The sequence below is a fragment of the Glycine soja genome, chromosome 14 (assembly GCF_004193775.1).
Source record: "Glycine soja cultivar W05 chromosome 14, ASM419377v2, whole genome shotgun sequence".
NCBI classification, from domain to species: Eukaryota; Viridiplantae; Streptophyta; class Magnoliopsida; order Fabales; family Fabaceae; genus Glycine; species Glycine soja.
The window spans coordinates 12,986,672-13,001,914 of record NC_041015.1 but is presented as its reverse complement, the minus strand read 5'-3'; the positions used below and the strand labels follow the sequence as shown (position 1 = coordinate 13,001,914).

Below are 15,243 nucleotides of genomic sequence, written 5' to 3'. Positions count from 1 at the left end.
GTCATCTACTCCAATAATGAACTACAGGTGGATTTTCAAATTTTGTCATTGGAAGAGTTAGATAATTTTTCCTCCTTATAGTCAAATTATTTCTTTATTATTTCCCTCCAATCTGGGGGAATGAGATGAAACAGGAATTTTGTTTTGTATTATCATAATCAAGGTTTTAAATTATAATTGTTTATGTTGTGGAAGATTGTTGACAAATATAGTCGATGGGATGACAATTACAGTCGCAAATACTTTAAAAACCTTAAATTCCAGCCAAAAATCACAGTTGCAATCCTTTTTTAAATCTGTGATCATAATGTATCCGAACAATGGAATAAAGGTTTTTATTCCATTATGATCTATTTCACTTTGTTCTTTTTAGATTCATTGAATTTCATCTTAAGTCCATCAATAAAAAAATAAGCAAAGTACTCAATAGTTGGAGAGAGGAGACAACACCCAAATGAGGGGATTACTGGTTAGAGGGAGGAATGAGGACTGATCGCGATAATATCCATCAGGATCGAATTATGTTGAGTAGAAAGATGTGACCACATTGAAAAAAGATACATTTTAAAAAAAAAATTAATGGACACCCCAAACTCCTATGGGACACCTACAAAGAGAGTAAAAAAAATATAAGTATCATAGGATTTTTAATGTGATAAGAAGAAAGAAATAAAGAAAAATGAGAAGTATTAATAGGATATTTAAAATAATGAAATGTTTGCGTATCATTATTCTTTTTCTTATCAAATATAATTAAGAGATCTCAGGATAAAAATACCATCTCTGAAACTTTAGTCTTTAGCTGAGTTGAATGATATCGTGTGATCTATATATAACCTATCTCATCTAATGGAATAAGGCTTTGTCTTATTTGTATAATTAGTGGATCCTACAACTAATCATGGCAAGTCCTTATCTGATAAAAATTACATCTTTTTTTCTCTAACATGATCATATCATGTTACGAAGCTATAGAAAGACCCAAACTCATGATATAATCAAGTAGGGATAAACTGCCCCAAATTATAGTTATTGGTAAGCCATTTATGTCATGCCAATTCATCTGTGATTACTCACAATTACTGAACATAAAAAACTAATAAACACAATGAGACCAACTTAAGGAGATTACATATACACGTCCTCCTCACAGATGGAAGGAAAATTACAGCTCAAATTCTACCTAATTGAGGTGGCAGCTAACTCTATTAGCTGCATTTTTCTCTACCTATAATATTGCTTTGCATTTAATAATACATTGGCAGCAGCAACAAATCCATGCCAACTCCACTGGGTGAAAAGATACTAACCTTGCATAATAATAGAAGGTCCAAGGCCAAATTTGGATTTGAATGTCCAGAAAGCAAAGTTAACTTAATTTCAAGCTAATTTGGTCTCTGAAACACAGCATCCCCAAATTTTCTGTTTCTTTTAATATTTCATACTTTGCATTTGTATATCAATGTTGACAAGGATGCTTCTTGATCAGATTGAGAACCCTGATTAGATTCAGCTAACTACTCTTTATTTCCCTCAAACACACCATCTCTCTTTTATTTCCCGTCTTGCATTATTTTGCACTTCAGCCAATATAACACTATCCTTACATATTGAACGCATTACTATATGCTCTACATCAGCAGTAGCAGATAAATCTCAATTCAGACCAAAAAATCTAGAAATGAAGACCCTTTCTGTTCACGGAAGAAAGCAGCCACTTAAAAAGAAGAGACAATGCAACCATTTCATTTTTTTTCCATTGCCACACAATTAAAGATATACGTACAATGAAAAACTTGCTTCTCTGCCCATCTTTGGTTGGTTACATGATTCTAACAGCCTATATATTTCGGACTTTGACTTCTGCCAAAGCTTTACTTTACGGTTAAGGTTGAGGATGGAGAGGCATTAATTACAGAAGAAGATGGAGGAAGGCAATGTCTTTGGCTACTAGACAATGCAGGATTGGGTGAAGCCTCATACCTGCTCGACTGGCTTCTCATTTTCTTCTTTTCTCCTCCCTCTTGAACCCTGTCTAATGTAACTTGGCGAACCTTTGTTTCATTTAGGCTGGGTGGAAGAACACAGTTGCAAAGAAAACCTTCATATTGAGAAACAAAACTTACCATTAGAAACCACGAAATGCTTAGTAGTTGTTTTCTTTTTCTTTTTCACAAGATGCAGTACAGGAACATGAGAAATTTGCATGTGCCATTTATGACATAACAAGCATATTAAATGGGAAAATTTGCAGCGTGGTAAAACAGCCAGAGATTTAAATGTTGAAGGCATTAAGCATTAAACCTACTGGCAAAACTGTCACTTAATGCATGTGGTGAAGAATTCTATTAAATATATGATTTTCATATTTGAAGTTACTGGTCATCATCATCAACCCAAAAACAAGTATTCAGCACTTTATTTATATCCAACAGAATAAACAATTAGAACCTAAAAACAGGAAATTTAAAAACAAAGATTAATCTGAATCATAACACTCAAAGTTTAACAGTCATGGCCACATATATAACTACATATTGCTTGGTTGTGGTTGACATGCAAAAATCAACAGCAAATTCACCTAGTCCAGAACTTGTATTACTTAAATTCTGAAAGAGGATGAAGAGGGTTTGTGTCATTCTAGAATCTAGAGGTCAGGTAGCACATTGATCCCTCAAAATAATTTTTTTCAGATAGCAAAGAGTTCATTATAAAATTTCCTTTCTCACAATTGCCATAGCTTCTTGCAAATCTCATAAACATCTGAGTGAAAAATCAACTCATACAAACATGATCAAGAAAGCAACTAATCACAACAAACTCTCCGGTATCCCTTATCCCTTACCAAGTCTAGCAAGCCGATTCACCCATCGAGGAATAGACTTTCCCGTTAATCTGAAACAAAGATCTTCGCAGAAGTGGTTGCAGTTTTTCTGGATAAGGTGGTAGGTGTTCCCAGAATACTCATCAGCCAGCCTCTCCATGAACACACGAACATCCTTCGGTCCCATGTCCGTCGATCCAATGAAAATCGATTTCCTGAAGGTGAATCCAGGGCAGTGTCCCGGCTCCACTTCAAAAATCCCAGTCGTGTCGCGTTCATGTGCTCCAAATCCATATTCAACCCCATGAACTACAACAACACAGAATCAAAGTCACTAAAACAGTTCCCAACTTACCAAAACCATCCCAACAAGAAATACACCACCCCATAATACATTAGAATAAACATAATGCAACACACATCATATCATACAACAAAAATCAGTATTTTCCCCAACTCAAAATCCGGCTCAATCAGAATTTTCAATAATTACATTAAAATTGAAATTAAATTAAAATTCAAGTAACCCAACAAACTATATAGCATTAAATTGATTTTAGAAATAAAATTAGATAATTTCATTTTATTCCAGTAGAGTTCGGTACAAGATCGTTAATGGCGTCATCATCATCATATTATTATTATTATTATTATTATTATTATTATTATTATTAACATTACACGGCCCATTTTAAATTTCACTAAAAAAATTAAACTTTATACACACTAATCAATTCCAAGGATATGAATTGAAATTGGGTATGCCCAATCACCGAAATTTTGTTTAATTCCTTTTAAAAAAAAAAAAAACAAAGGTTAACGGCGTTGGTTACCTTGAACACCAGAATGGTAAACTCCGAGGCCAAGCCAATAAGCGTAACCGTTAATTGGGGTTAGGTCGTAGACGTTAAGGTAAACCGGGTTCGAACCGGGTTTTTTCTTGCGCGGAACCAGTTTACACAACATTATGGAATAGAATACGATGTTGTTGTTGTTTTCTTTTTCTTTTTTGGTTTCGCAGGTTGTGGCCTTTGGGCTATGTGTGTGTGATATGTGAGGAGGGAAATGAGGAAAATCTAGAAAGAACTCAAGGGCAAAATGGGAAGAGAGATAAGAGAATGGCCATTGAAATTTTCTCTGATTTTGTTGTTGGTGATCCTAATTTGTTCTTGCCTCTTCTTGTTTCTTCTTCTTCTTCTCATTATATGATTGCTCCTTCGCTTTCGGAACACGGAGAAGAAGAGAATCTTGCAGTGTGCTATGCCTTTCTCCCTGCCTTAGCTTTTATTCATTTTTTCTTGGTGCTGCATTATTTATTGTTTCGGGAAGGAAAGCTAATCATCACGAGTAAAGATTTTAATACTACTACAGTAGTATTTGCTTTTTACTGAAGATTTTGTTTTGAAATTTATATAAGAAATGCTTTTAAGATGAGCTTAATCATCATTCATTAATAATATAAAATAATTTTATATTTTTATTTAATTATATATCATCTTTAATATTAAAATAATTATCATCAAAATTAATAAATTATTATATATGATAAATTATAATTAAATAATATTAATATAAAATTATTTTATGTTATTATTCGTAAATAATTCATTTTTAGTTTAGAGATACATATACTACTTTCATCTTTTGGGAGATATAGATACCTCTTTCTTAACCATGAAAAATAGGCTAAGCACTCATATTTTGCTTATAATTAATTTCTAATAAAAGATTTATCTTTTCATTTTTGGTAGAAATTTCTTTCTAAAAAGTGTAATTAAAAAAAAATCTCATAGTAAAGATCATTCGTCATATTTTCTTATGAAAATTAATAATGAGTTAAATCACTATATACTGTACACTTATAATAATATAATAAAAAAGACAAATGAATTATTAATTATTTTTTACTAAAATGTTCTTGGTTATCTTATAATATTTTAGGCAATAAATTTTTTTCTCTATATCATGTTAAGTCAAAAAAATATTGGTATCTTAAGATGAATCAAAACTCTTAATTATTTTTATTAGATGCAAATAAGTATAAATATTAAAAGTTATGTTTTATGTGATATTAGACTATATTTTACAATCCTACGTCTGGATCTCAGACGAAAGTAAGCTTAAAGTCATAATCTGATACAACATTAAAGATAACATAAAATACCTTATTTAATACTTTGTGTCTGAACTTTGTTTTGCAAGAATTATCTCATAAGACATTCTTCTAGGATCTATCAAATCGCATACAGAATAAATGAAAGTCAAGTTAAGTTACCAAACAACATCAAAAGATGTGTTTTTTAGTGACATATATGATTTAATGCAAAGGAAAGGATTTTTCGCTAAACTGTCCTACATGAAAGCTATCAAGAGTAGTTTTTCGGCACGAAGAAATATGTGCTCCGACAGTTATAAACTTCATACACAAGTTTTAGTGAAGAATTATACCCATCTAGAGACAACAAATACTTAAACTAGGAGCTTACATTCAAATTCTTTTTGTAAAAAGTTCTTTGTATATTCTCGTTAAGTTTAAAAAACTCTTAAAACACCTTGAAATAGTTGAGAGAAAAGACTAAATGTTTAGATTTTATATTTATCTATAAGACGAATAAGGATTAGTCAATAAGCAAAACAAATAACAAATCTTTTTATTTGTATAGAGCTAGCGGTAACTTGATAAGACACAATACTAATTTTGTTCGAACTTGGTAAAGAGCTCGTTTTTGTAAGTGTCAAAAGTGATAGTGACAACTACTTGTAAATTTTTGAAGTTAGTGGAATTTGATTATTAGCCAAGAATTAGACATAGTCTTGTGGTAGATACAAACTAGTGTATATCCTTGCGTCTTATGCTTTCAGTTTATCTTCTATTTTAAACTGACTAAGAATTTGAATCTGATTTAGTTTGAAAGCACTTATTATGTTTACATAATCTGTTTGTATCATCAAGACTTTCTTTTGTGAGAATTTGTTATGTGTTTTACAAAATTAATTTTAGACAATAACTTTATTTTCATAAAAAAACTTTAAAAATTCTAAAATTACAATTCAATCCTCCTTCTTATAATATTTGTTTTTACATCTCTTTAACCATTCTTCACTCTTTATATATTAATAAATGAGAAAATTAATACTACTAAATAATTAATTTTTTTAAATTTTTATAAATTAGTTAAAAGATTCGTATATATAAAAATAAATATAAAAACGAATATAGTACCCACTTAAATATAATAAATAATACAGATGTTATATTAACAATTTAATCATCAATTATCATATATAATTTTTTTAACAAATATCCTAAAAAAATATTTTAAACATGATTTTTTATTAATTGATGATATAAAAATAGTGTATGCCTATTAACCTGTTTAAAATAAATTTATTTGTTATTATTTTTGTTATTTTGATAATTACTATTACGATTGGCATTCTATATCACTATATGTCAATTATATTTCTAGAAAATTCAATTGTATATAGACTTGATTTATTTTGACCCGTAAAGAAAAGGCATAAATTATTTTGTTAAAATTTAAAGTGTTGTAGTGATTGCTATTGACTCCGACACGTTAGATTTTAAATTTTAAATTTTAATCAATTGTAAATTGTTCCTTTCTCTCTCTTACACATAATTACTCTTAAATTTTACTGTAATAAATTTTGCAATTTATTATTTAATAAATAAAGAAAAAAATGTGTACATAATATATATATATATATATATATATATATATATATATATATATATATATATTAATTTTGTTAGTTCAGCAATTATATTAAAACTTCTCGTAAATATAATTTAAAAACTAATTGAAAATATATTACACTACTATATTTTAGCATTTATATATTATTGTAAAATAATATTACAAACACGTAAAACACGGCAACACACACGCAAAACACGGCCATACCACTCCTCCATACAACAATTTGCCTCTTGATAAGATGACCATTGCTTGCTCTTAGGGGCAAATTTATGAAAGAGGGTTACTTTTAAAAACTATTTATTAATCAGGGTCTATTTTTAAACTTTTTACAAGGGGGGTCTGTTCCTCCATGGATGCTGCATGATGGGTTGGCAAGATAGATGTGCCGCCATCTGCAATGGCGAGAACATTGCTGAGCTGGAAGGTTGTCGTCATTGTTACGGGCAAGACGTAGTCCACGTAGGAACCACCAGCATCAATGGCCAGAACCATGCTGACTTGGCACACCCCGCAAGCAGGTCTCGCCTATCCCATTGGCGAGACAGCTTGTGCCCAATTGCAGGGGTGCAGGAGTGCAGTGTTGCAGGGATGCAGGGAGTAGGTTCCAGGCTAGGGCTTGCATGCAGTGTTTTTAAACGTTGCTTTTTTGAACGTTAGCTGTTGAACGTTGAACATTTTTTCCTATAAAAAAAATCTTCATCAACAACTTGAACTTACATTTCAAACTTACAAAGCTTCTCCTCCCCGAAATTCTTGAGCTTCTCCTCCAATGCTATCCTTTGCTTTCTTCTCCAATTTTTGTGTGCTCTTTCTCCTTCATAATTACTGGTAAGTATTTTTTAATTAAATAATATTTATGTATTATGTTCTTAATATTATAAAAAAATTAAGTTAGTTAGTATTAATAGGTATTTTAAGATTAGGTTAGTTAGTTTTAATATGTATTCTATTGTTAATTTTTATGTATTAATATGTATTCGAAGGTTAGGTTAATTAGCATGAAAATATTATTTGGTTAGTTGGTATGAAAATATTATTTGATTATTGTATATATTCTGAGATATTATATGTGTTGTATATGTATGATATTTTAGTTAAACATATTAGCTTTAATTAGACACATGTAATATTAGTTTTTGTAATATTAGACACAAGTTAATATTAGCTTTAGGTATATATATCTAAAATCTAGGCACACGTAAATCTTGAACTTTTGTAATATTAGGCTAAATAATTTTGAGCTTTTGTAATAATATTTGGCTAAACAATTTTGAGTTTTAAATAAATGAGTTGATAAGTTATATTATTTGATTTAGTTATTTTTGGTTTGAATTTTTTTAATATATATATATATATATATATATATATATATATATATATATATATATGATAGGGTAGTTTATGTTAGTATATGGTAGGTTTTATTTTTAGTTTGTAGGTTAATATTTTTTGTTTTATGAAATTTACGTTATTAAATATATATTATGATATATTATATGTTATATATGTGTGATATTTTAGTTAGACATATTAGCTTTAGTTAGGCACACGTGTGTGTATATATATATATATATATATATATATATATATGATAGGGTAATTTACGTTAGTACATGATAGGTTTTATTTTTAGTTTGTAGGTTAATATTCTTTGTTTTAGGAAATTTACGTTATTAAATATATGATATATTGTACATTATTATTATTTTTGTATATATATATTGTTTAAATAATTTTTGGCATTTTAATATTTGTTTGTATTTTAATTTATTTGTTAGTCCATATTTTATTTAATTATTTATTTGTTAATTGTAGAATATATTTAAATTTTATTATTTGTAGAATATATTTAAATTTTATTATTTATATAATATATTTTGTTATGAAATAATAATATTTTTTTATTTATTTAAATTTGTATAATATATATTTAATAACGTTTTTATAAATGTGCGTAGTTTAATTTATATTATCTACAAATAATGTATAAATTGATTTGTAAATTTATTGTATTATATTTTATTTTGCAATAGTAATGGAATCTTCATCGTCATGTCCATCACATATTAAAATTAAGTCTGCCTCCATCGATGGTGATGTATTATGGATGCAACCTAAGCATGTTTCAGAACATGTTTGAAATGGGAAAGAAAATCGGAAATTACATATCAGACGAGCTGTCCCCACATATCAAGGGGAAGAAGAAATTCCAGAGCAAATTTTTCATTTTCTTCGACAATCTGGTTTTTACTCGATTATGAAGATGGGATACTTAAAAATAAATGTCTCATTAATTAGTGCTCTGATAGAAAGATGGAGGCCGGAAACACATACGTTTCACATGAGATGCGAAGAGTGTACTATTACTCTCCAAGACGTCTGTGTATTGTTAGGTATACGTGTGGATGGTTTACCATTAATCGGTCCAACAAATCTTGATTGGGCTGATTTATGTGAGAAATTATTGGGAGTCAGACCACAAGAAGGTGAAATTAAAGGTAGTGTGGTTAAATTAAGTTGGCTGGCTCACCATTTTGCACAAATAAATAACGATGACGTCGAAGAACAAGTACGAAGGTTTGCCCGTGCATGAATACTGAGATTCATTGGAAGTGTCTTGTTCGTTGACAAAAACAGTAACAAAGTTTCGCTAAGGCACCTTCAATTTTTACGTGACTTTCAAGACTGCGGCACATATGCATGGGGACCTGCTGTACTTGCTTTTCTATACAGAGAGATGTGCAGTGCCACCGATTATAAAACTAAATCAATCGGATGTATGTGTATCTTACTACAAATGTGGGCATGGGAACGATGTCCAACCTTGGCTCCAAAGAGGACTCCTTCCCAAGTAGACCACTGGGGCACAGGTTAGTCATTTTTAAAAGCGTCTTTCATTTCAATAGAATAAATGATTTTAGGGTATATTAAATTTTAATCTTTGTAGGTGGCTGCGACGTGGAAACCAACATATCAGCAATGATGATATGAGATTTTTTCGTCGCAAGTTAGATATTATGAAACGTGATGAGGTAAGAACATGGTATTGTATTTGTAAAATAAAAAATGATATGTTATTTTACTAAAATGTTGACAACTATGTTGTTATATGCAGCTTGTGTGGGAGCCTTACACAACAATCGTTATATCATTGTTGCCTCCCATTTGTGTACTCGGAAGTGTCGCGTGGTGCGCGGTGGTGCTCGGAATCAGGTAAATATTTGTAACACTTGTAAATAATTAAACATAATTAAAATAACTTCAAAGTAAAAAACCTAATTACAAAAATTTATACACTTAAACTTCACGTATTAATTTTTTCTCAAAAAACAATTATTACTTCAATTAAATATTTTGTGAATCATAAAAATAAAAAAATCTATTTGCTTGCTCTATTAAACTTAAACTAGACATCGATACTTCATTGTAACAAAAAAATTATTAGTCCAATTAAATAATTCTAAAAAAATTCCTTAATTTACAAAACTGGAAGACTCACCTCTAAATATTTTTAAGTCAGAAATAGCATTAACAAAAGCTTATAACCCGAAGGATCACACGTCAAATTTCTAAGCCACAAAAATCATGAACAAAGACGCTTACAAATTATTACTCATAATAATTTAAAAATAAAAATTCTAATTCCAAAATTACTACACTTAAACTTTACCTTCAATTTTTAGTCTAACAAGAAAAATTATTACTTCAACTAATACTTTTGTCAATCATAAAAATAAAAATTATTTATTTGCTTGCTCTATTAAAATTAAACTAGACATTCATACTTTATTCTAAAAAAAATTATTACTCTAATTAAATAATTTATGAAAAATTCCTCAACTTCAAAATCTGCAAGTATCACATATAAATATTCTTAAGGCTAAAATACCTTCAACAAAGGCTTATAAATGGAAGAGTTACACTTAAAAAAATTTCAGACACAAAAACCTAATTCAAATAATTACTGGTAATAATTTCCAACTACAAAATCTAATTCAAAAATTTACTACACTTAAATTTCAGCTTCAAAATTGATTCTAACCACAAAATTTATTACTTCAAAATAAACAATTTGTAAATGATAAAAATTATTAACAAATTTAACTTCAAACCGAATGAAATAATGCTTCTAAAAATTTTACTGAAGAAAAATTTGTTCCTTAAAATGAATACAAAAAATTATTACTTTCAATAAATAAATAAAACTTTGAACATGGAATGAATAAACTTCAAACAAAAATAAATTTGAAAGAATTTAACAAACTTGAAAGAATTTCTGCCTTTCTTTCTCTCTTCAAACTATTTTTTTCTCGTTTTCTTTCTCTTGCTTATGCCTTTCTTTCTCTCTTCAAACCTGTTTTTCTGGCTTTCTTTCTGGCTTTAGAATGTGGAATTTGAAGTTATACCATCCTCCTATTTAAACAAAAACTACACAAGCCATTATTAAAGCATGCCCGTGAAGCCAATTTTCTCCAAAGTCTTCTGGCCACTGTATCCATGTGAACCTTGCACAGCTGCAATGCATGTGACCCTTACACAACTGCACAACTAGCCTGCAAATGGTTCAACTCTATTCTGCATGATTCAGCCCTAGCTGCATGCATGATTCAGCCCTAGCTACATGCAAATGGCTTACGAACAATGCCCTAAGCTGTCTCGCAGGAAGCAATGGCGGCACTGCTTGTCAATGGTTCTCGCAAGATGCACTGGCGAGTTTCATGCATACGTGGGAGGCTTCTCGCCAGTGGTGCTGGCGACACACCCACGTCACCATGCATCTCGCCAGTTGTGCTGGCGGCACACGTACCATGCAGCCACATCACGAAGCTTCTCGCCATTGATAATGGCGGCACACCTATCTCGCCAACCCTGCTGGCGGCATCAACGTAAGAAGAGACCCCCTTCGTAAATACTTAGAAAAGGGATCCCTTTACGTAAATAGTTTGTAAAGGGGACCCTCTATAGTAAATTTCCCGCTCTTAGTCTTAGATTCTCCGTGTCAACATAATATGAAACTCCAGCTAACTCCGTGATTAGTGATTAGATATTATATTTTGATTTATATTGTGTCTTTTCATAATATATATTTTATTGCTTCCCATACTATTTATAAAATTATTAAATTATAAATATAATATTATAAAAGTAAAATATTCATTATTTTTATTTTATAAAAGGGAAGTCAATAAAAAATATTTAAAATTATTATATTTTTTAGAAAACCAAAGAACAATGATTATGCATGTTCTCAATATATGCATAAGCAAGTTACTTTTGCCTACAACTGTTCAACCAAAAAAAAAAAAAACGCCTGCAAGTTGAAAAAAAAAACTACAACGTACAATTTAAGATTTTTCCTTTAATCAAATTATATGAAAGAATATTCGATTAACTTAGTACTTTAATTATAATTAAAATTTTAATTGGATTTCTCAATTATTATAAAATCCACCTAAGCCCTTCAATTATTTAAAATATTTCAATTAGATCCCTCAATTATTTAAAATACTACGATCATATCCTTTTGTATAATAAAATATATAAATTTTGATTGAACTTTTTAATAATTAGAGACCCAATAAAAGATCTTAATTAAACTTTTTGATAATTTAGAGACCTAATTGAACTTTATAAAAATAATTAAAGGATTTTTTTAGCAATTAAGAGATTCAATTGAACCTTTTTAAATAATTAAATTACCTTATTAAACTTTTTAATAATTAATGAACATTGAACTTTTAATTATAATTAAGGGATAATTATATAATTAAGCCAAGAATATTGTTACAAAATTAATGAGCAAATATTATATTTTACTGTGTTATATAAGGAATAAAAATTGGTAGGAGCCTAGGAGGGTAATATACTAACTTTACCGAACTAAAAACAGTTGATAACAAGTACGGGTAACAACTTGTACTCTTTAATTAAGTAGGTCATGGTTTAAATCCTGATTTAATTCTTGAATATAAAATAAATTATATTAAAAAGAGAATATTAATGTTATGTATGCTTACGATTCCTACAAAAATTTATCACTGTTTTCACATATATATATATCAACTCCATTGACATTATAAGCACCAAAACACATTAACTGATTTTGGATTCAGTGACTTTTTCTTGTTTTGAATCCTTATATTAATCTTTTTCTTTTATTAGTCAGAAAAATAAAGGACAACACTAACTCCTAACAAAGGAAACACCATGAGAATCAGCCAAAGGCAACAGTCTGATCTTAGGTGGATATACATTCCAAGTAACCCATGGATTCCCTTATGAAGAACCTTGTCTTGTCAACCAGTCCGCGCAGTGGTTAACTTCTCTAAAAGTATGGCTAAATGAGAGTTGCCAATATTCGTGTGTGAAAGCTTTGAACATGCGATTAAGGATGGTGGCATAAGGATGCCAATGAGACTGAGGTTCATTGAAGAATCTGACTCTCAAATAACTTTCTAAAACCTTCATTCCAAGCCGTTTTCAGTCCATGATAGATAGCTAACAGCTCTGCTTTCATGTTTGTAGTGAACCTGCAACAGCTTGAAAAACCTGCTTTCATTAGATTAATCTAATTGTATAGATTTCTCCACTTATTTTAAAAAATATTTTTAATAGTTTAGTTATTAAATTTATGTGAACACCCAATTTTGTTTATCCTTTTATTTCTTAAAAAAATAATAATATTGTTAATTTCAAATAAAGCAATTCTTTCATTATTTGCTTCCTTTTTATTAATATTTCAATTTGTTCCGAATTAGTTACGTTAATTTTATCTATCTTGCCCTTTTTCCCTATATTGAATCAATTTGATTCAAATTCCAAATCCAATTTGAGTTTCATTGTTTTTAATTAAAACCAATATATCTTGTGTTTAGTTTTATTTGCTTTGTTGATTCCTTTTCGAATTTAACCAAGTCAATTTGTGCAAGATCATCTTAACTATTCACTTTTAGAACTTGATTTGATTTAATTTCAAGCACAAAACAGACTTCGAATAAAAATGATGATAAAAAGAGAGAAAGAAAGATTTTTACTCCATTGAAGCCATTTAGGCCATTGAGCTCTTTTGGAACAATCTATTTCTAAACTCTGTTCAATTCAATCAATTTCAAATAATAGTCCAATGTAAATTACATTGATCAAGATAAAAATATACATTGATAATATCTTCAAAATCCAATAAAACAGTTTCTTAAATAAAAAAACATAAATGAAAAGCTTGGTTCCCTGTTCTGAGCCATGCTCCGCCACCCTACACCCTGGTTCAGCCGCACTGTCTTCCTTGGTTCAACTGCTTGTTTGTGCTGCATGGACTCCTAGTCACAAGTGGAAGCAATGGAAGTTGCGGTCATTACCATAAGAAGACAATTTAAAACGATTACAATTGACAATAAAAAAATGTTTCCAAGCCTCTATAAATAGAAGAAGAAACCCAGCAAGAAGGAGAACAGAGGAGAGAACTCTAAAGAGACCAGATACTCATAGACCATAGAAGAAAAAACAACTGCACACCAAATTACATACCAAAGATCTGACTACATTTTCGATATCCCCATGCCACTATTTTGTCGAAAGAGTGCCTCAATAGAATTTGGTAGGACCGTAGCAAAGTCAAGTTACTTCCATGAATAAACCTCCTTCCAAATTAAATTAACCACCATACAAGAAGAGAATAAATGTTGGGTTGATTCCTCCTCAAGAAGACAAAAAAGGACAAAACGTCTCACTTCAATTCAAAATGTTTTGCTTGCACAAATTATCTTTAGTCGGTAAACGATTCCTCAAAATCTTCCAAATGAGGAATGATGTTTTATGTGGAATCTTTAGTCTCCACAACACAACAAAAATATTTGTTGAATACTGCAAGGGAGAGTCACAAGAAAGTAGCAAATATGCTGATTTGGATGTGTATCTCCCCGTGGGACAAGGTTCCCACACCCAAGAATCAGCCAAAGAGTGATGAATGATCACACTGTTCAGCAAAAGAAAGAGTTGTTGAATGAGATAGTTTTCCCATTCAAAACCTTCTCTCTACGCCAAGCGATCTCCCACAACCAGCCCTCATGACTCCACCTTCTCATATCCCTCACCATGGCCTCTTTGTTAACCGACAAGAGAAAAAGCCTAAGGAACAAAGATGTCAAGCTTTGTCTGTCTACCCAATCATCGGTCCAAAACCTTGTTTTTTCCCCCAACACCCACCTTCCACTCAACCTTTGTCAAACCATCCCTCACCACTATGACTCCCACGCACACTCTTTATAACCTTCCACCACTAGGACACCCAATAATGATCATTCTCCCTCAAAAAACCTTTCCACCCCCATATTTTGATTCTAACACTCTAGCCCACAAAGCCTCCTCATGGTGGAAAAGATCCACCTCCACTTTCCCAACAAAGCCTCATTAAAAATACTAATTTTTTTTTTACACCTAACCCACCACTCTCCTTACTCCCACAAATGACAGCCCAGCTCACCCAAGCAATTTAATGTCTCAATTTTTTTTTTTTTTTATCTAAAATAAACATGTTGAAATCATGTTGACTTGGTGAAGGAAAACATATGAGTCGTAACAGTTCAAAAATCTTAAAATAATAAAAATAAAATAACTAAAGCACATGTCACAAAATCAAGAACTACGTGGATTCTGATTCTTCACTGTACCGAGAGATATGTAGGACTAGGGAACCGCCCC

At 30.4% G+C, this 15,243-nt stretch overlaps 1 protein-coding gene and 2 long non-coding RNA genes across 4 annotated transcripts; 1 reads left to right on the top strand and 2 right to left on the bottom strand.

The window, feature by feature from the left end:
* Positions 1-437: 437 nt before the first annotated feature.
* On the bottom strand, positions 438-4,189 carry LOC114383114 (deSI-like protein At4g17486). 2 transcript variants are annotated; one of them, XM_028342707.1, is made up of 4 exons: positions 3,658-4,189; positions 2,846-3,133; positions 1,984-2,101; positions 438-607 (listed from the first exon to the last, which is right to left on the bottom strand). In XM_028342707.1, exons 1-4 carry the CDS (start codon positions 3,788-3,790, stop codon positions 577-579), a joined length of 570 nt encoding a protein of 189 aa, XP_028198508.1. In that variant the 5' UTR covers positions 3,791-4,189; the 3' UTR covers positions 438-576. The 2 variants fall into 2 exon arrangements, with proteins under 2 accessions (XP_028198508.1, XP_028198507.1); XM_028342706.1 differs by lacking the exon at positions 438-607 and having other exon boundaries at positions 1,059-2,101; positions 3,658-4,187.
* A 5,311-nt stretch (positions 4,190-9,500) lies between these two features.
* Positions 9,501-11,562, top strand: LOC114383759. Its single transcript, XR_003660598.1, has 3 exons — positions 9,501-9,578; positions 9,662-9,759; positions 10,931-11,562. It is a non-coding gene; the product is annotated as an uncharacterized LOC114383759 (long non-coding RNA).
* Positions 11,563-13,610: 2,048 nt separating this feature from the next.
* Positions 13,611-14,990, bottom strand: LOC114384532. The gene is made up of 2 exons (XR_003660714.1): positions 14,071-14,990; positions 13,611-13,862 (listed from the first exon to the last, which is right to left on the bottom strand). It is a non-coding gene; the product is annotated as an uncharacterized LOC114384532 (long non-coding RNA).
* Between the last annotated feature and the right edge of the window lie 253 nt (positions 14,991-15,243).

What these genes read in the sequence shown, in the direction of transcription:
- LOC114383114 (XM_028342706.1), bottom strand. Translation starts at nt 3,790, where the DNA reads ATGTTGTGTAAACTGGTTCCGCGCAAGAAAAAACCCGGTTCGAACCCG. An exon ending in TTACCATTCTGGTGTTCAAG is followed by an intron (nt 3,134 to 3,657) that starts GTAACCAACGCC and finishes GTGTTGTTGTAG; the next exon opens with TTCATGGGGTTGAATATGGA. An exon ending in GAATCGGCTTGCTAGACTTG is followed by an intron (nt 2,102 to 2,845) that starts GTAAGGGATAAG and finishes CTCAATATGAAG; the next exon opens with GTTTTCTTTGCAACTGTGTT.